Raw genomic sequence first — 22,198 nt, 5'->3', positions numbered from 1 at the left:
ACGAGAGGGGGCGGTCAAGCGAGAACGAGAGGGGGCGGTCAAGCGAGAACGAGAGGGGGCGGTCAAGCGAGAACGAGAGGGGGCGGTCAAGCGAGAACGAGAGGGGGCGGTCAAGCGAGAACGAGAGGGGGCGGTCAAGCGAGAACGAGGTGCATCTTCTGCCAAAGTGCACCTTGTGAATGGTCCTGCAGTCTTCGGTGATGTGTCCCAGAAGTCTGCGAGGAAAGGGTAGGGGGTGTGCAAACTTTCACTCAGATCATCCAGACAGATTTATCAATTGCTTACATTCAAGTATCGGCCCAAATTTCCCTCCAGTTTGGCGTCGATAATGTAACAGGATTCCTCTCCATCATAAAACTGTCGCGTTGTTCTCCGGCCAAGCATTCCTTCACCTCTGTCCGCAGATGCCATGTTTGGCTTCACCGTCATGCCATAGGTAGATTTCAGGGCAAAGCCGCGGGTGGATTTTACGGCCACTTGTCTCTTCACTGGGCCTGTTCAGACAAAAAAAATGTCTTAGTTTTCCACTAACACGATTAGCTGCTGCATCATAATTTTGGGGATTACAGTATGTTCATATACACATTTGTAGCCACTAGAGGGCAATAACATCACCTGCTAAAGGATTGCTGTGCAAGTATCAATTTAACGGGATGCCATTTAGGGAATGTTGCGTTTCTGCTTATTGTCAATAAAGCAACTTACAGTGGCAGTTACAACACACATGTGGTAAAGGGCTTATTTGCTTTTCTATTGGAGATTTACCAAGAAAAAATATTTTGTGACAATGAGCACATTTGGCCGTCGCTCTGGAGTAACCCATTGTAAAATCGCCTGCTAAAAACTGCCAGAAGCGGTCACATTGCTTGCCATTATTCCGTTACAACTATTTACATGACCACAGGCATTAACGCTTCACAAGACATCCTACACTAAGCATCTCTAAATGGTGGACCGTGGTCCGGATCCCGACTGCCACAGCCTGTGTGTCCCCCCCCCCCACTCCCGTTATCTTCACAGCAGAGCAGAGGGAACGAGGTACAACAGGTCTGGACGGAGGACAGGAGTGGCATGCTTGGGCAAATTAACAGTGAGTGATTGGATACTGGGGCGATCCTAGCAACCAATTACCCACTTGTTATCAGGAAAAATTGTAAAGCGCCAGCCCTCCATCCAGAATTATAGCATCTCCTGCCCTGTTGTGTAATGTAGGACTGGATAACGAGGGTGAGATGTAAGGAGGGGGGAGAATGAGCACACTTATCTAAAAGGGAGGAGGGCTGTGCTGTTAAGGGAGCTGCAATAAAAAGGGAGAAGCTGCAATTTAAAAGGGTGCACTGTGATGTAGATGGAGGGACTTTGATGTGAAGGGGAGCACTGTGAGGTAGATAGAGGGACTTTGATGTGAAGGGGAGCACTGTGATGTAGATGGAGGGACTTTGATGTGAAGGGGAGCACTATGATGTAGATGGAGGGACTTTGATGTGAAGGGGAGCACTATGATGTAGATAGAGGGATTTTGATGTGAAGGGGAGCGCTATGATGTAGATGGAGGGACTTTGATGTGAAGGGGAGCGCTGTGATGTAGATGGAGGGACTTTGATGTGAAGGGGTGCACTGTGATGCAGATGGAGGGACTTTGATGTGAAGGGGAGCACTGTGATGTAGATGGAAGGACATTGATGTGAAGGGGAGCACTGTGATGTCGATGGAGGGACTTTGATGTGAAGGGGAGCACTGTGATGTAGATGGAGAGACTTTGATGTGAAGGGGAGCACTGTGATGTAGATGGAGAGACTTTGATGTGAATGAGAGCACTGTGATGTAGATGGAGGGACTTTGATGTGAAGGGGAGCACTATGATGTAGATGGAGGGAACTTTGATGTGAAAGGGTGCACTGTGATGTAGATGGAGGGACTTTGATGTGAAGGGGAGCACTATGATGTAGATGGAAGGACATTGATGTGAATGGGAGCACTATGATGTAGATGGAAGGACTTTGATGTGAAGGGGAGCACTGTGATGTAAAATGTAGATGGAGGGACTTTGATGTGAAGGAGAGCGCTGTGATGTAAATGGAAGGACTTTGATGTGAAGGGGAGCACTGTGATGTAGATGGAGGGAACTTTGATGTGAAAGGGTGCACTGTGATGTAGATGGAGGGACTTTGATGTGAAGGGGAGCACTATGATGTAGATGGAGGGACTTTGATGTGAATGAGAGCACTATGATGTAAATGGAGGGACTTTGATGTGAAGGGGAGCACTATGATGTAGATGGAGGGACTTTGATGTGAATGAGAGCACTATGATGTAAATGGAGGGACTTTGATGTGAAGGGGTGCACTGTGATGTAGATGGAGGGACTGTGATGTGAAGGGGAGCACTGTGATGTAGATGGAGGGACTTTGATATGAAGGGGAGCACTATGATGTAGATGGAGGGACTTTGATGTGAAGGGGTGCACTATGATGTAGATGGAGGGACTTTGATGTGAGGGAGAGCACTATGATGTAAAATGATGCACTGATGTAAATGGGTGCACTGTGATATAGACTGGGGTAGCCTGAGATGTAAAGGGAGGAGGGGGCTGTAATATGAAGGATCTGAGCTGTCAGCACACACATGAGATTTGGACCTCTGCTGAAATAAGATTTTCCTGACCGAAGCACCCCCCCGCCCCCCGTGTATTTCAATTCAATAGCCTCTGACCTATGCGTTGCGGTTTCTTGGTACCATCGGTGGTGGTTATATTCTTCTTGTCCTCGTCTACATCGGAACCAGAAGAAATGGTTTGGACATCATCGCTGTCGTTAGCGTTGGCTTTGTCGGTGGTCTTCTTTGCCCCGCTTCCTACATCACTGCCTGAACTACTGGACAAGGTCAGCACCTCCTGGTGGCACAGAACAAACATCAGACATGCATGAACAGCCTGCATTATAGACTTTTCAAGGACGGCAAAGTAGTAGTGTAGACCAACCCCCAGTCTAAGGTCACATCAGGTAGGTGCGTTCCACGATGGTTCCGGAAGCGAAGCGGCCATCTTGCCCCCTCCTTCTGCAGCTGCTGGTCAGCAAAGCATTGTGGAGCACAATGACAGCAGCCGGGATTATTGTTTTGATGAGTCTGCCTTAATATGCTGGATTTTGTAAGTATTTTTAACCTTATGCTTATTAAACTGTTGGAATACTACACTTAGAAGCACCTTGTTCTTTTCTTACATCAGGGCTGCCAAACAAGCTGCTGATTAGGCCTGTGCTTTGAATGCACACTGGAATACAATTGTAGGTCCAGTTCACTGCTGGTTTGTTCACTTGGTTGCCAGTCAACCCCCAAAATGCGTTGGTTATTTATTGATCTGTAACCCTAACCTTAATGAAATAAAGTTGTATCTGGACCTCTTAGCAGTGGAGTTGACTTAAATTTCAACCCTTCTTACATTACTCTACAAGCCAAAGAGACTGTGGAGATCCTCTGGGGCAGCGATGGCGAACCTTGGCACCCCAGATGTTTTGGAACTACATTTCCCATGATGCTCATGCGCTCTGCAGTGTAGTAGAGCATCATGGGAAATGTAGTTCCAAAACATCTGGGGTGCCAAGGTTTCGCCATCATTGCTCTAGTCTGTAGAAGTTGCCTGCCCAGGAACCAGATCATTTACACCAACAGTAATACCTTAAGACAACAGTAAAATAAACCAATAAACCTACGGGTCCAGCGCCATCTTTCCTTTTTCCTCAACCACCCAATCTCTGACAGCGTACCCAAGAAGCCCTCTGACTCAAGGTGCAGAATGCAGATCATAGATAGAAGTCTTTTCTAGAAAGCTTTTCCAGACAAAAGTTCACATGCCACTCAAATCATCTATTGACCCCTTTCTCAAACCTTAAAGGGGTTTGAAAAAGAAGCCAATAGAAGCTTTGAAATGTGTTACCATAGCAACCCCGGTCCAGTGTGACGTTGCATCTTTTTCTGTAGGGTGGTTCACAGACTTCTGGGCTCGAAGGATTCGAACGAATGTCGGCAGCCGACAGTCTCCCATGGCTCCTTTGGGTGGATTGTCTTTTGTACCTGGCTCCGCCCCCCCCCAAAGAAAAGTGCCAAATATGGCAGTGGAGAGGGGGAAGGTGCAAACAAGCAGAGCTTCCCCTTTTTGTTGGAGGTCTGCTTTTACACCTGTAAGTGTGTATTTGGCTTTTTGCTACATTTACCCTTTTTCTGCCAAGTCCATACGGACCTACAGCACTGCTTACAGACCTCATTTCTCCTTCTGCTATAAGCTCATGGTCACTTCTGTGAGCAAGAACTTGTAGCATTATTGTTCAGCAGATGCTGATTTCCCTGATCAGTGGCTGAGCAATTTACCTAAAATGTTACCAACAAATGCATCGCAACCGCATGCATTGCACAGGGTTGCGGGGAGTTTGCGGTGCCTTCCCTTGACATGAATGTCTAGGGTTCAGCAGAAGACACTGCTACAAGTTGGGTCAAGTTTGCAATGCGCCTATACATGCCTATTATAGCTTAAAGCAGAGCTCCAACAAAAAGGGGAAGCTCTGCTTGTTTGCACCTTCCCCCTCTCCACTGCCATATTTGGCAATTTTCTTTGGTGGAGGAGGGGGGGGGGGGGAGCGGGTACCTGGTTTTGACAGGTACCTGCTCCTACTTCCAGGGTACCCACACAAGATCGCAGCGGCAATCTACGAAGCAGTTTGGCCCTTCCTCCTTGACTCTGCAGCCTTCTAAAGCACACACAGAAGAATACGGGACTATTCACAAAGCACAGCGCGACTCGCTCATACGCAGTAGGGAAACGGCTGTGAAAGCTTCACTGCCGTTTCCCTTACTGAAGATGCAGACACCTGCACTCGAAGTGGACTCGATACCTGGACAGGTAAGTGTTCTTACATGAAAGTCAGCAGCTACAGTATTTGCAGCCGATGACTTAGTTTTTTGGGGGGGAGACTGGAGCTCCTCTTTAGGGGGCGGGTGGCAGTCGGCAAAAAGGCAGCTCAGCCACGCATTTTTTGCTGCCCACAACCACAAGTCTAAACAAGACCAAAGGCCTTGTTTACACTCGGGGCATACTACAGAGAGGCCATGTTTATCTGCACAGGTGTTCTGCGCATCCCATGCAAGCACTCTCATTGATGTCAATTGGGACACATTGGCTTCACAGGTGCTCTGTGCATTCCTGTGCAGGCAGTCCCATTCGTATCAATTGGGACGCAGTTACTGCATGGAGAAAGCCATTGCTCCCAACTTGACATGCACGTGGGTTTATGTCCCTATCTGCCTTTGGGTTCATGCACCTACACCCGCATGAATGTCAAATCTGCCTTTACAGCCTCTGTGTCCCAGTTGACATGAATAGGACTGCCTGCCTGTGCATCCGCATAAACACAGCCCTCCATGGGCATACGATGTAGCACACCCCATTGAGTGATGCCTTAATAGGAATTTTGTAAGTTATGTTGTGGTTTTATGTGCAAATAAGGATTATTTTTTCTACTTTTTTTTTTCAGTGAAAATAGTGCTCTGATAAACATTTACACAAGTATTGTGGGGTTAGAAAAATCAGTAGCACATTTTTATTCTACTGGTCATGTGCTTTTAGAAAATGTATGGATTGGGGGAGGGGGGTCTTTTTCAAACTCTGAAAGCTGCAAGTGAAAAATGAAACTCTCCAAAATAGAGATTTTCACCATTTCGCAAAAAGGCGCAATTTAAAAATTGACAAATATTTGTTATTTATTGACTCAATACAGGTTAAGCTTTTATATTTAGTAAGAATTTGGAAAAAAAATAAAATTTGCTGTGTTGGTATCTGCCAATAATGATTTTAATATACTTTTTGTGAAAATATTGTTTTGATAAACATTTGCGTAAATATGGCGGGGGCCCTAAAAATAAGTAGCACCTTCTTTTTATTCTACAGGTCATGTGCCTTCAGAAAATATATGGTTTTTGGGGTCTTTCACAAATTCTGAAAGCTGTAAGGGAAAAATGAAAACCTTCTGCTTTTTTGAGAAATTTGGATATTTACATTTTTGCATATGTTCGATTTTCACCATTTTGCAAAAAATACAAATATTTGTCATTTGGTAACTCTATACAGGTTACGCTTTTATATTTAGTAGGGATTTAGCAGGAATTTTGTAAAATTTGCTATGTTTTATCTGCTAATAAGACCTGGTTCACGACTTTGGGGGGCCACTCGGCAAGGCGATCTCAAGACGAGTTCAGAGGCGACTTGCAAAATTACTTCTGTATTGAAGTCAATGCAAGTCACCCCCAAAGTCGTGCAAAAACCTTTTTCTAAGTCGGAGCGACTTGAGTCGCTCCTATTAGAATGGTTCCATTGAACAGAGCGGAGCGCAACTTGTCAGGCGGCTGAGTCGCCCCTGTGTGAACCGGCTCTAATGGGTTAAGTGTACTTTCAGCAAACATATTATTTTGATAAACATTTGCTCAAATATTGCGGGGCCTTAAAAATCAGTAGCACTTTTTTTTTATTCTACGGGTCATGTGCTTTCAGAAAATATATGGTTTGGGGGGTCTTTCACAAATTGTTAAAGCTGTAAGGGAAAAAATGTCAATCTTTAGAGAAATTTGAATATTTACACTTTTGTGTCTGTTCGATTTTCACCATTTCGCAAAAAAATATTGTATTGATAAACATTTGCTCAAATATCGTAGAGGCCTTGAAAAATTTTATTCGACTTTATTCACCTTTTTATTCAACTGGTCCTGTGCTTTCAGAAAATATATGGTTTGGGTGGGGGTGTCTTTTACAAACTCTGAAAGCTAGAAGTGAAAAATAAAAAGGCAATGGAAAAATTGCAAAAATGATCCGGCCACCTGAATTTAAAAGTGGTGCGCAGGGCCTGGCAGCAAAAGGGTTAAACATATGATACTGCACCTTGTGGGCGCCCCATTGTGTCTCTATATAGGGTGTGATTTCTGCCTGCTCGCAAATGTATTTAATTTTTTTTTACACGTCTGTTCAGTTTTAAAAATTTAGAACACAATTCAAGTAAAAAGGCCCAAATATGTCCAACTGAAAACATAATTAAATTTTAACAGTACCATACTTATGATACAATTGGATGCACAACAAACAAATGTAAATGAGGCTGAAGGACAAGCTCTTACATCATTAGACTGGGCATTGGACTGGCGTCTAATCTGGTGCATGGCAGTTTTACTGATCGGCCGCTTGATTCCTTCAGGCTTAGCTGGTGCTGGATTATAACCGTACACTCGATTGCCCTCTCCAGTCCTGTGAAATAAAGCAGATTAAATAAAGAGAATAGACAGCAGCCACATATATAACAACAAAACATATAGATGGCTGTCCATAGTATCCAGATGCTCTGTTGCGATCTCGAGTTCTACTGGAAAAAGGAAAGAATCCGATAGGCAACATTTATACAAGAGGTTTTATCCTGCAGACTATATAGTGTGTAGTAATCTGCACTTACCCTGAAGGCTTGCCATCTTCAGACTCCTGTGGTGGAAGAGATAACAGAGGTAAAAAAAAAGTCATACAACCACACAGCAGCTCATCGAAAGGAACACATTTCATTGGATATACAGCAAAGGACATATTTTGTACATCTCGGCAATACAAGCAACAAAGCAGAAGACAAGGAAGTATTTAAACAATGTTTAAAGGGCATTAGGGCAATTATATGCTGCTGTGTTCTAGGAGGAAAGGCAACTTGAATAAGCATGCCTGGTCACCGATATCGAAGGTCCATTTCAACACCACTTGACTGTTACAGGGGCGCCACCGATTCCCTAAGAAAAGGGCCATTTATTGAAATAATCAGCCATGATTCCAGCCTCCAAACTTTTTAAACAAAGGGCTTCAGACTTAAAAGGGGGCCAGACTGTGGCCATTGGGAGAAGAAAATGTCCTGGTGTCAGTGCGAGGAATAGCGACCCGTCATTGGCGTCAGTGCGAGGAATAGCGACCCGTCATTGGCGTCAGTGCGAGGAATAGCGACCCGTCATTGGCGTCAGTGCGAGGAATAGCGACCCGTCATTGGCGTCAGTGCGAGGAATAGCGACCCGTCATTGGCGTCAGTGCGAGGAATAGCGACCCGTCATTGGCGTCAGTGCGAGGAATAGCGACCCGTCATTGGCGTCAGTGCGAGGAATAGCGACCCGTCATTGGCGTCAGTGCGAGGAATAGCGACCCGTCATTGGCGTCAGTGCGAGGAATAGCGACCCGTCATTGGCGTCAGTGCGAGGAATAGCGACCCGTCATTGGCGTCAGTGCGAGGAATAGCGACCCGTCATTGGCGTCAGTGCGAGGAATAGCGACCCGTCATTGGCGTCAGTGCGAGGAATAGCGACCCGTCATTGGCGTCAGTGCGAGGAATAGCGACCCGTCATTGGCGTCAGTGCGAGGAATAGCGACCCGTCATTGGCGTCAGTGCGAGGAATAGCGACCCGTCATTGGCGTCAGTGCGAGGAATAGCGACCCATCATTGGCGTCAGTGGGAGGAATAGCGACCCATCATTGGCGTCAGTGGGAGGAATAGCGACCCATCATTGGCGTCAGTGGGAGGAATAGCGACCCATCATTGGCGTCAGTGGGAGGAATAGCGACCCATCATTGGCGTCAGTGGGAGGAATAGCGACCCATCATTGGCGTCAGTGGGAGGAATAGCGACCCATCATTGGCGTCAGTGGGAGGAATAGCGACCCATCGTTGGCGTCAGTGGGAGGAATAGCGACCCATCGTTGGCGTCAGTGGGAGGAATAGCGACCCATCATTGGCGTCAGTGGGAGGAATAGCGACCCATCATTGGCGTCAGTGGGAGGAATAGCGACCCATCATTGGCGTCAGTGGGAGGAATAGCGACCCATCATTGGCGTCAGTGGGAGGAATAGCGACCCATCATTTGCGTCAGTGGGAGGAATAGCGACCCATCATTGGCGTCAGTGGGAGGAATAGCGACCCATCATTGGCGTCAGTGGGAGGAATAGCGACCCATCATTGGCGTCAGTGGGAGGAATAGCGACCCATCATTGGCGTCAGTGGGAGGAATAGCGACCCATCATTGGCGTCAGTGGGAGGAATAGCGACCCATGCCCCACCGTTACTGACCGCAGGGGGGGTGTTAATGCTCCAAAGGGCCATATAAAAAAGCAAGCAAGGGGCCACATTGACCACTGTTCTAGGTGATGAGTTCTACTATAGGCCGATAGAGAAGGTACAGCAAGAAATGCTCTCTGTTTCTTTCCATTTTATAGTTAGCCATTTGTTTGCTGTACAAGCAAAGCAGCCCAAATATTGTGGGTGGTTTTGCTACAAAATCTCATTTTTTTTTAAACCACGGGGCACACGACATGGTGACCTAACTGGTTCTGCGGGCATCAACAGAAAGGGGAGTTCAACGAAAACGTTGTGTGGATCAAACATCAGTCTCTTTATATATCATCTCTTTATACCTATATTGTACAAACCCTAAACGAGTTGAGGGTGGGTGTCTAGGGTCATGTGACCATGCTACATGTTGCACCCTACATATGAACGTACGATATATGATCAAAACAGATACGTTTTTAACCACTTTTTGCCTGCCTCCAATGTACCGAGGACGGGCGACAGGCAAAGCAACGTACCCATACGTCGCTGCCTACTTTCGGGTTTAGTGTGCAGCCATGCGCAGCCCCTGGCTGGCACCCGCTGTGATTGTATACAGCGGAGCCTGTCAGCAGGTACCAGCCAATGATTCATGGCCTGGACCTACTGATCGGCTCTGTGCAATTACAGCCCACAGCCCTGAGTGGACAACACAGAGCTCTGTACACAATGATCTCTCTGTTTCTTATCCCTGCAAAAAAAGGGTGAAAGACTTAAGAGGTTTAGTAGCAAACATTACACAGTTAGACACACATTTAACTCTCCCAGCCAGTGTCATTAGTACAGTGAGAGCGTATAATATCACCGATCAATGTATTCGTGCCACTGGGTCAGTGGCAGTCAGTTCCCCCTAGCGTCCGCGTCAGATTATCCGCTGCACTACCACAGTCCCATTATAAGACGCTGATCATCGCCATTATAAAAAAAAAAATCAGTAAATGCTACAGCCGTGGCATTGTCCGACTGAATCCTGACCGGGCGGCCCTGCAGTCTCGGACCACTTGAAGAGGCACAGCCTGATCGCCCAGAGTTCCAGGACATTAATTGGCAGGCGAGACTCTTCCCGAGTCCATCGCCCCTGGGCTGACTGAACACACCAGACTCCCCCCCCCCAGCCGGAGAGACTGGCATCCGCCGTGACCACCGTCCAATGGCACGGCAGGAATGACTTCCTGGTCCAAAGCCCCGGAGACATCAGCCACCACACTAGGGAGGACCTGACCAGGCGACTCACCTGGACTTGGTAATCCAGAGACTAAGGGAGCTTGCCCCAACACGACATAATTTCTCTCTGCAACACACGAGTGTGATATTGAGCATACGGAACCGCCTCAAAGGAGGCCACCATCAGACCCAGAACTCGCATGCAAAAGCGAAGCGACGACCACTTCTGGGTCGTCAACTGCCTCACCGCAGTTTGCAGTGTCTGTAGTTTCTCCGTGGGAAGAAAAACTCTCGCCTCCGAGGAATCCAGGACCAACCCCAGGTATTCCAGACGCTGAAACAGTACCAACACAGACTTCTGAACATTTAGCAGCCAACCGAATTCCCGGCGGGTCTGGCAGGCGATAGACACATCCACTTCTAACTCTGAGCTTGAAGAAGCTCGCAAGAAGATCGTCCAGGTATCCTACAATAGCGATCCCGCGCTGCCTCAGCAGGGCCAGAATCGGAGCGAGCACCTTGGTGAAAACCCTTGGCGCCGAAGCCAGGCCGAAAGGGAGGGCCACAAATTGAAAGTGGTCCTCCCCGACCGCAAAGCGCAGAAATCTCTGGTGCTTTGCGCATATGGGGATATGCAAGTACGCGTCCTCGATATCCAAGGACGTCCGGAAGTCCCCTTGATGGAGTGCCGCTATTACAGAGCGAACCGACTCCATCCTGAACTTTTGCACTCTGACAAAACAGTTGAGGGCCTTGAGATCCAGGATTGGACGCACCCCTTCCTTCTTGGGGACTACAAACAGATTGGAGTAAAACCCCTGAAACCGTTCCAGTAAAGGAACCAGCACGATCACCCCCCTGACCAGCAGATCCTGAACAGCCCCAAACAGGGCCTCCCGACGACACAGAGGAAGCTGGAGGTTGGAAGGAAAAAAATCTGTTTGGCAGACAAGACAGAAACGTATCTTGTACCCCGAGGAAACTACGTCACAAACCCACCGGTCGGAAAGAATAGACATCCACCAAGCTGCGAATTCGCAAAGCCGGCCCCCCACCCGAGAGCCGGGCGGGGGCAGACCTTCATGCGGAAGCAGGTTTGTCTGCAGGCTTGTTGGGCTTGCGGAACCAGGGGCGCTTCTGCCCTTCAGCGGGCGCCTTAGCGCCCTGGGAACGTTTACCTGCCGCATGAAAAAAACGCTTTTCTGATGTCATCTAGAGAAGCCCCAAAAAGCCTTTCACCCTTAAAGGGTAAGTCCACCAAGGCCTTCTTAGAAGACTGGTCCGCAGACCAACACTTCAGCCAGACAAGGCTGCGCAACACCACCGCGTAGGCCGAGGCCCTGGAGAGCAAGGGAAGTGTATCCAGGGCTGACTCACAGACAAATTTTAGGCCCTGCACCAACTGGTCGGCCAGCGCCACACAGTCTGGAGGGCTTGATGCTCCTCCAGCTCCTGAAGCAACAACTTTGCCCGTTCAGTAAGGGTCTGTGACACTAGAGCCCCGGCCAAGACCGGTCTCACTGCCGACCCCACCACCGTGAATATGGAGTGGGCCACAGCCTCAGGTCTCCTATCTGCGGGGTCCTTGAACGCGGGAGCCCCCGACACAGGTAACGTGGTAGCTTCGTTCAGTCTGGACACAGGGGGGTCCACTGACGGAGGAGAGGTCCACTTTTTCAGGAAGTCCTCCTCAAAAGGATAACGGACCTCAAAGCATTTTGGAACAGAAAAAAAACGTTTGCGGCCGATCCCATTCCTTGTACAAATTTTTTTCCAGCTAAGGAACACAAGGAAACACTTCCGTAGTACGGGCCGGCTTGTGGAACCCAAAAAGGGACCGACATCTCTGATGTCTCCGCCGAATCCTCAATTTTCTGAGAATCCCACACCGCAGTGATAAAAGCTCCCACTAGCGCCCTATCATGCGCTGACCCTGATGTAGAGTCATCCTCACTGTCCGTGTGGACTAGGCCTGCATCCTCCGACACCTCGGAACCACGGCCGGGAGCAGTAGCTGGGCCCGATTCCATGTCAGATGCATCCCCAGAAGAAGGCGGGGGGAGGGGCCCCTTTTAACCCCCCCTCTGGCCACGTGCCGTTTCAATCCCGGCAACAAATGCCTCTAGGACTGCCCTCATAGCATCCACAGAGGCCGCAGGTACAAGGGCACCAAGCATTAACTCTCGCATGTCTGGGGGGAGAAGCATCCGGTTCGGACGCAATGCTGACCCACAGGCCACCCTCCCGGCCGCAGCAGAGAACAGGGTACCCCCCAGAGGACCCACCACCCGACCAGGCCTGTACTGCTGCTGTCTGCCCCAGAGCGCTGCTCCGTGCTGTGTCGTCCTTCAGGAAGTGTGCTGAAGCTGTTCGTGCCGTTATTTTAGCCACTAGAGGCAAAAAAAAACCTTCCAAAATGGCCACCAACATGCAAAAAGAGCATGTGGGCTACAAGAAAATGGCCACCGAACTCTAATAAAGGCACTCGGAGCCGCCAAAATGGCGGCCGTGATTGTAACAGTAAAAACATAAAAAAATAAATAAAAATACACATACAGTGAAAACACCCAGGACCCCCGGGCAGGCCCCCCCCCCCCCGCACACGGCAGCCAAACAGCACCCCCAAGCAGGCACAGCCCCCAGCCACTGGATGGAGCCCCCCAGGCGGGCCCCCCACCTCACGGCCGACCCCGCCACCCAGAACGTGGGGAAGGAGGGAGAGGAAGGGAGAGAGTAAAGCAGGGCGGACCCCCAATCGACCTCCCCAGGAATGCACCAGCCGCACCACCCTGCCAAAGCAAGGGGACTACTACTTACCCGTCCTGCGACCACCGGCTGGAGGCATCCCGGACAGAACCAACGTCCCCGCAGTTACGGCATGGCTGTCGGCCCGGCACACTGTGACACAGACATAGAGCCCGGTCATATGTGTGCCCTGGAGTGTATAGCTCACCGGCCACCCCTGGAGCAACGGGGCATGTCGTGGACGGCCCAGCGCATAGCTAAAAGGCCGGCACACGCTAGATGGCCGAACTTGGGGGGACCACAAGGATCGAGGATCCAGCCTGTCACCCAGTCGGCAGTTGATTGTAGATCTCAGGATTCAAAATGCAGGAAAACAAAAAAGAAAAGCAAGAAAATTGCAAAAAAATCCCCAGAGGAGCCATGTCATCTCCTTTGCTAGGCAGAAAAAAACTGGTGCTGCAGAGCAGAGTGGGGGATGTACCCGGGGGGAACCGCCCCCTGGTAGGTACTGTACGGTGTGAACTGTTTAACACTTAACATGCTGTTTTTCTGCCTAGTCAATCTCCTAGAAAGGAGGATAATACCCTAAGGTCAGATGCTGCTGTGTCCATCCATGAACGGAAGAGAAAGTAAAGTTAGCCCAATTTTTTGGTATAATGTGAAAGATGATGTTACTTAGAGTAAATAGATACCCAACATGTTGTGCTTTATAATTGCATGCACTTGTGGAATGGCGACAACGCTTTAAACTTTTTCTTTTATGGTTACCAAGTTAGAGTTACAGAGGTGGTCTAGTGCTATGCAATTATTGCTCTTGCTCCGACGATGACGGCGAAAAACTCACATGTGTGATTTGAACACCGTTTTCATATGTGGGCGCGACTTCCGTTTGCATTTTTTTTTCTTATTTATTTTAACAATATTAAAATGTGTTTAAAAAAATAAATAAAAAATGTATCACTTTTATTGCGGTCACAAGGAATGTAAACATCCCTTGTGACAGTAATAGGTGGTGACAGGTACTCTAAAAGACCCCCAATCCCTCCTTTGCACTTCAAAGTATTCAGATCGCGGAAAAGGGCGATTCTGAATACTTTTTTAAATCCGGCGCCATTGGCGGCTGAGTAACCCGGAAGTGACATCATGGCGCCGCTTCTGTGTTTACATTGCGGAGACTGAATCGAAGCCGTTTACGGCTTTGATCCAGTCTGCGGCTAGACACTCGGGAGGCGGATCATGTTTTCCGGTGGGACAGGAGGTCAGGTCAGAGCGTCGAGAGACCAGCCGGAGGGGGAATATCGCCTCCCGCATAACAACCGAGCGGCTTTTAGCCGCATCGGCTGTTATACCTGGCTAGCCAATCGCCGGCTCTAAACAACGGTACCGGGATGATGCCTGCAGCTGAGGGAATCATCACGGTATAACCCCCAAAAGCTGAGGCCGCATATATGCGTGCGCTCAGCGGGAAGGAGTTAAAGCGGTAGTTCACCCCCCCCCCCCCCCCGACACATTTTACCATCGAGACAGGCATTGTAGCGCGAGCTACAGTATGCCTGTCCCGATTTTTTTAACCCCGTACTCACCTTGTAGTCGTCCATCGTAGATTCCGGCTCCCGCGGGGAATGGGCGTGCCTATGGAGAGGGAGGATGATTGACGGCCGGCCCTGGCACGTCACTCTCCCCAAAGACAGCCGGAGTAGGTCTCGGCTCTTCACGGCGCCTGCGCACAGGCTATGCGCACGCGTCGTGAAGACCGAGCCTATTTCGGCTATTTCCGGAGAAGCGTGACGCGCCAGAGCCGGCCGTCAATCATCCTCTGTCTCGATAGGCACGCCCATTCCCCGGATGGACGACTACAAGGTGAGTACGGCGGTAAAAAATTCGTGACAGGCATACTGTAGCTCGCGCTACAATGCCTGATTTTAAGGTAAAATAAAAAAAAAAAAAATTTTCCCGTCGATAGGGTGAACCCCCGCTTTAACTACCGATTGCAAAGTCATGCAATTCTGTACCCAAATGAAATTTATATAATTGTTTTTCACAGAAATAGAGCTTTTTTTGGTGGTATTGGATCACCACTGGGTTTTTATTATATTAACAAAAACAGATCGATAAATTTGAAATAAACGAAAAAAAAAAAAAAAAAAAAGTTACTCCATGAATTTAGATTCAAATGTTTTCTGCAAAACAAAAAAAAGGATTTTTGTACTCACCGTAAAATCCATTTCTCTGAGTTCATAGACGGACACAGCCTTCATTGACCTTAGGGTTATGCTTCTTCCTACCAGGAGATTTAGGCAGAATTCTACAGCACTTAAGGTGTTAAAAACTTTCCTTCATGCTGCTCCTCCCAGGGGGCGTGGCTCCCCCAGGCATAACCCACACCCTGCTTTAGCAGCCTCAGTTCGTAACAAGCAGTACAAACAAAGGAGGGGTGGGTGCTGTGTCCGTCTATGAACTCAGAGAAATGGATTTTACGGTGAGTACAAAAATCCTTTTTTCTCTTTCGTTCATAGACGGACACAGCCTTCATTGACCTTAGGGACGTCCCCAAGCAGTGTCAAAAAATTCGAGGGGTGGGAAAAATAACACAGCAAAAACAGGTTACACCCCAAACAAAAACCGGAGTTACTCAACGGAGGAACTCCAACCTTAAACTGCCGCCTGTAACACCCTGCGGCCAATGGAGGCATCCGAAGATGCACTCACATCCACCATATAAAACTTTGAAAAAGCGTGGACCGACGACCAGGTCGCAGCCTTACACACCAGTAACACAGAGGCTTGGTGTCGGAAAGCCCAAGAGGCCCCGATCGCCCTGGTCGAATGCGCCATGACCCGAAAGGGGGGCGCCCGCCCTTCAGGGCATAGGCCTGAAGCACAATCCGTCGGATCCACCTGGAAATGGTGGCCGACGAAACTGCCAGGCCCTTACTGGGACCGGACACAGACACGAACAGCGAGTCCGACATCCGGAACGGAGCTGTCGCCGACAAGTAAACTCGAAGGGCCCGAACCACATCCAAAGAATGTAAAGTGGCCTCCTTCGGGTTCTTCGGCTGAGGACACAAGGATGGAAGAACAATGTCCACATCCAAGTGAAAAGCCGAAACGACCTTAGGGAGAAAAACGGCTGCGGCCGCAGCACCACCTCATCCTTACGGATGACCAAGCAGGGAGCCTTGCAAGACAAGGCCACCAGAACAGACAGACACCCGTCTGATCGAGGTAATTGCTACCAGAAATAAAATCACCTTTTGTGACAATAAAACAAAAAACCTCCCGAATGTCCTCAAAGGGAGCATCCCGAAGCACTGAAAGGACTAAAATCAAGTCCCATGGGGGTAATGGAGGGCGCACCGGAGGGGCCACCTGCCAGACCCCCTGATCCAACGCACGCACCCAGGAGTGCTATGCCAAGGGTCACTGCAAGTAAAAAACAGCCAGAGCAGAAATCTGGCTCCTAACCGTACGTAAGGCGAGAGCCTGAACCACTCCCTGCTGCAAAGACAGCAGAATCCTGTACACAACGCATGTACGAGAGTGCCAGTTCATCTCCCCACACACAGAGAAGTAGGCCTTCCATGTATGAGGAAAAAACCTACGTGAGGTAGACCTCCGTGCAGGCAGCACGGTAGAGACCACCGAGCCCAATAGGCCTCGGTCCTTAAGCCCCTGGCTCTCAACAGCCACGCCGCTAAGGCCGGTGGCTGTGAAACAGGGTGGAAGATTGGACCCTGTAACAGAAAATCAATTCCCAGGGGAAGACGCTAGGGGGCGTCTGCCAGCAGACGCACCTGGTCCGCGTACCAGAAGCGACGCGGCCAATCTGGGGCAATCAGGACCGATAGAATCCCTACAGCTTCTACTCTGCGCAGCAGGCGAGGAAGAAGCTTCCGAGGAGGGAAGGTGTAAAGTAGGCGACAGCGACCCCAAGGAGCCACCAACGCGCCCGCCCACGGGTCCTTAAACCTGGCCACGAACCGTGGCACCTACCGATAGAGACGGGACGCTAGAAGGTCCACGTCCGGAGTGCCCCACTTTCGGCACAGACCCCGAAACACCTGCGGGTGGAGAGACCACTCTCCTTGGCCCAGTGCAGTGCGACTTAGGTAGTCGGCTAGCCAATTCCGTATTCCCGGAATGTACCCGGCCGATAGAGCCGGAACGGACCCTTCGGCCCACCGAAAGGATGCGCGCGACCCCCGTCGCTGCAACAGAACTCCGTGTGCCTCCCTGATGATCAACCTACGCCAAGGACGTGGTGTTATCGGACAGGATCCTGACCGGTCGGCCCTGTAGATCCAGGGACCACCTGGTAAGGCAAAGCTTGATTGCTCGGAGCTCCAGAACGTTGATCAGTAGGCAGGACTCCACCTGAGTCCAGTGCCCCTGGGCTGACTGGGTGCCCCAAGCGCCCCTCCCCAACCGGAGAGGCTGGCATCCGTCGTGACCACTGTCCAGTGGCCTGCAGAAAAATGACTTTCCGGCCCGAAGCACCGGAAACGCCAGCCACCATACCAGGGGAGACATGATCAGATGACTCAACTGAATCTGGTAATCCAGAGATGACGGAAGCTAGTCCCATCGTGACAGCAGTTCCCTCCGTAGTACCCTGGCGTGGAATTGGGCATACGGAACCGCCTCGAAAGAGGCTACCAACTGACCCAGAACCTTCCTGCAGAATCGCAGAGATGACCGCTTCTGGGTCGGCAACTGCTGCACAGCAGATAGCAGAGTCTGAAGTTTTTTCCGCTAGGAGAAAAACACTCCCGCCCCGGAGGAATCCAGGACCAGTCTCAGGTATCCCTGAGACGGAATCAACCCTGATTTCAGGACAATCCAGAAACCAGTCGGAGAGCCTGACACGTGATAGACACGGCTCCACCAATGCAGAGCTCGAAGAAGCTCGTAGGAGAATGTCGTCCAGACATCCCATGATAACAAACCCCCGCTGTCACAGCCGGGCCAGTATCGGTACGAGCACCTTGGCGAAAACCCGCCGAATGGGAAGGACACCATTGAAAATGGTCCCCCCCGACCGCAAAGCACAGAATCTCTGGTGGTTTGAGGATATGCAGGTACACGTTCATGACATCCAAGGATGCCAGAAAAACCTGACAAAACAAAACGAGGGACTTGAGGCCCAGGATCGACCGGGCCCCATCCTCCATGGGGACACAAACAGAATGGAGTAAAACCCCGAGACCGTTCCAACGAGGGAACTGGCACAATCACTCCCCTGACCAGAAGATCCTGGACAGCCCCTGACGGAGTCAACCGGCGAACCGGAGGAGGCCAGAAGCCGGAGGGAAAAAACCTGTTTGGCAGACAAGAGAGAAACTCAATCTTGTACCCCAAGGAAAACACTTCGCAATGCGAAGCCAGTCTCCCACCCGAGACACGGGCGGGAGCAGACCTTCAGGCGGAAGCAGGTATGTCCGCAGACTTGTTAGGCATGCGGTATACGGTGCGCTGCTACCCCGCAGCGGGGATTCAAGCACCATGTAGACCTACCCCCACCGCACAGGGCGAGCGAAAAAACGCTCGGAGGTAGGCAAGGAGGGTCCTTGCACAGGGCGAGGTCCCTAGCCCTTCCCAAACCGTGGGAACAGCATGCGCTTACCACCTGTGGCATCCTCAATGATGCCAGTCAGGGAAGACCCAAAAGGACCGTTCACCCTTAACGGTGATCACCAAGGCCACCTTAGAGGTCCTTCTTCCAGCTCCTGCAGCAGGAGCTTCGCCCATTTAGTCGGGGCCTGCCAGGGCCCCAGCCAGAGCCGGCCTCACCGCCGAACCCACCACCGTGAATAGGGAGCGGGCCACGGCCTCCACTCTCCTATCAGCGGGATCCTGAAATGCAGGAGCCCCTTCCACAGGCAATGTGGTGGCCTTGCGCAGTCTGGACACAGGGGGGTCCACTGGCGGAGGAGAGACCTACTTTTTTTTTTTTTTTTTTAAAGCCCCCCTCAAGGGGGTAACGGGTTGCAAAGTTTTTTGACAAACTTTTTGCGGTGCATCCCATTCCTTGTATAACATATAGTCCAAATAAGGAACACAAGGAAACACTTCAGCGATGCGTGGTAGTCTGCTGGTACTGACACGGAGGTGTCTCCGCCACATCCTCAATTTTTAGAGCCTCACGCACCGCAGAAACAAGAGCTCCAACAAATTCTTGCCAGCAACTGACTGCAGCAGAGTCATCCTCACTATCCATAAGGGTTAAAACCCGCAGCCTCTGACATAACAGAACCAGAAAAAAACAGCGATTCTGTGTCATCCCCAGAAGCAGGCTTCAGGGAGGGGGCGTTTTTTTACCCCCCATCCGGGCACTAGCTGCTTCAAACCTGGCAAGAAACCCAGGACAGCCAACATAACAGATGTGGCAGGGGGAGGGGCATTAAGGGTTAACTCAGGCATAGCTTGAGTTCCATAGTGTCAGCGCTGAGTCACCCACCCTGCAAGGCAGGACAAAAAAACCCACTGGTCACCTCCTTGCTGCTATTGCAGAGCATGGGGGCCCCCGGTATTCACCACCCCACCCAGCTGCAGAGGGAGCTGAAAAACCTCAGGTGTGCTCTGATGTGCTGACTGTGATGTGTATTCACCTCATGGAAGATTCACAGCACTAAAACTGTAACAGCACTAAAAACTGACCAGAGGCTGTGCCGAGTCATCTCAGGGAAGAATCACATCGTTACCAAGGAGATTTCCAAGACGGCCGCTGTCTGAGGTAAAAATTACCTCATAGAACACAGCAGCACTGACTGCTTTGTTACCTCAGAAAAGAATCACAGCGTTACCAAGGAGATTTCCAAGACGGCCGCTGTCTGAGGTAAAAATTACCTCATAGAACACAGCAGCACTGACTGCTTTGTCTGTTACCTCAGAAAAGAATCACAGCGTTACCAAGGAGATTTCCAAGACGGCCGCTGTCTGAGGTAAAAATTACCTCATAGAACACAGCAGCCCTGACTGCTTTGTCTGTTACCTCAGAAAAGAATCACAGCGTTACCAAGGAGATTTCCAAGACGGCCGCTGTCTGAGGTAAAAATTACCTCATAGAACACAGCAGCCCTGACTGCTTTGTCTGTTATCTCAGAAAAGAATCACAGCGTTACCAAGGAGATTTCCAAGACGGCCACTGTCTGAGGTAAAAATTACCTCATAGAACACAGCAGCCCTGACTGCTTTGTCTGTTACCTCAGAAAAGAATCACAGCGTTACCAAGGAGATTTCCAAGACGGCCGCTGTCTGAGGTAAAAATTACCTCATAGAACACAGCAGCACACAGCAGCACCCCCCAGAGTAACAACACAGTCCCCCTAACAACACACGGGCCCCGGTGGTAACAAAGAAAACCCAGGAGGCCCCCCTTCACAGCCACTACCCAGTCAGGGGAAGGAGGGAGAGGAAGGGGAGAGAGGAAAGCAGGGCGGACCCTCAGTCGACCTCCCCAGGGAAACCACCAGCCAGACCACTTACCTGAGTAAGGGGCCACTACTTACCTGTCCTGCGACTACCCGGCTGGAGGTATCCCAGACAGAACCAACGTCCGTAAGCGGCATGGCTGTCGGCCAGACACACTGTGACAAAGCCATAGAGACCGGTCATATGTGTGCCCTAGAACCAAAGTTCCCCGGCCGCCCCTGGAGCAATGGGGCCTGTCGTGGACGTCCCAAAGCTGAGCTGAGGGCCGGCACACGCTCGAAGGCCGAACATGGGGGGACTACAAGAGTCGAGGACCCAGCCTGTCACCCAGTCGGCTGTTGATAGAAGAATCGCAGGATTCAAAAACGCAGGAACAAAATAATAAAAAAAGCGAGAAAAATCGCCAGAAAAAAACTCCAGAGTCCAGGAACTCCAGAGATAGCCTTGACCTCCTGTCGTTAGGCAGAAAACAAACTGAGGCTGCTAAAGCAGGGTGTGGGTTATGCCTGGGGGAGCCACGCCCCCTGGGAGGAGCAGCATGAAGGAAAGTTTTTAACACCTTAAGTGCTGTAGAATTCTGCCTAAATCTCCTGGTAGGAAGAAGCATAACCCTAAGGTCAATGAAGGCTGTGTCCGTCTATGAACGAAAGAGAAATCCCAATACGTGTATATTGATTGCTTTGCGTAAAAGTTACAGCGCCTACAAACTATGGTATATATACACACTGGAATTTCGGTATTTTTTTTATACCAATAATGGTGGCAATCAGTGACTTATAAATGGGATTGCGATAGTGCGGCGGGAAATCTGACACTAACTGATGCTGAGGGAAACTGACTAACTGCCACCAACATCACTAGTGACATTAATACAGAAATCAGTGATACTACACACAATCATTATACCAATGACGCTGGCTGGGAAGGGGTTAATATCTAGGGCAATCAAGGGGTTAACCATGTGCCTAACTATGTGTGATGTGTGTAAAGTGTGCTGCTTTTAATAAGATCACCCAGTTTCTTATCCCTGCAAAGCAGGGATGAGAAACAGACAGATTGCTCCCTCTCTACAGAGCAGTGTTTACCATGAATCATTGGCGGGACTTGCTGACAAACTCCTGCTGTGTGCCATCACAGTGGGCGCCACGGGTACATCGCTTTGCGTACAGCGTCCGCAGTACATTGCGGGCAGCTGGTCGCTAAGTAGTTAAAATCAATTTAATAGTACAAATCCCTTCAGATCTTATTCAGTTCGAATGAGACCAGCAAACAAGGAATGCAGAGGCTCTACCCAAGGACAGAGGGCTTCCATAGTCAACTGATAAGGATGGCAGAGGACTACTTTACCACTATGCTAAGCGAACAGCTAATCGAGGCCGAATCTTGGTTAAAGCAAAGCAACCCACCACTGTCAAATCCTGGAAGGCCGGTGTTCTGCCGATATGTTTCCTTCTATTGATATGGTTCCCTCTTGACTGCCCAGGCGCAATCCAAGCCGACGGAAATCACCAAACCTGATCAGCTGTTTTCAGGTGTACCCGCTCCTCAGTTGTTATTGCAACAGGTCCAGGGCGACGTGGACCTCGCTGTAAGTGGCCAGTCGGCCTCACGACCTCCTGGCACTTTTGTTAACATGCACCAAGACCACAGGGATGGTAAGGAATGAGCCTGGATGCCGCCCATGCGCAGTGTACA

At 50.0% G+C, this 22,198-nt stretch overlaps 1 protein-coding gene across 1 annotated transcript in view; it reads right to left on the bottom strand.

Annotated features, from left to right (window-relative positions):
- Positions 1-22,198, bottom strand: part of SETDB1 (SET domain bifurcated histone lysine methyltransferase 1) — a 99,915-nt gene that overhangs the window by 11,125 nt on the left and 66,592 nt on the right. Inside the window, exons 17-20 of the mRNA XM_040332919.1 lie at positions 7,485-7,510; positions 7,156-7,282; positions 2,713-2,893; positions 286-494 (exon numbers count right to left, since the gene is read on the bottom strand). Of these exons, the coding sequence (XP_040188853.1) occupies positions 286-494; positions 2,713-2,893; positions 7,156-7,282; positions 7,485-7,510 (543 nt within the window). The remainder of the gene's footprint in view (positions 1-285; positions 495-2,712; positions 2,894-7,155; positions 7,283-7,484; positions 7,511-22,198) is intronic.

The sequence above is a fragment of the Rana temporaria genome, chromosome 13, assembly GCF_905171775.1.
Source record: "Rana temporaria chromosome 13, aRanTem1.1, whole genome shotgun sequence".
NCBI classification, from domain to species: domain Eukaryota; kingdom Metazoa; phylum Chordata; class Amphibia; order Anura; family Ranidae; genus Rana; species Rana temporaria.
The sequence above is the reverse complement of the archived record's forward strand: the minus strand, read 5'-3'. Positions and strand labels throughout refer to the sequence as shown.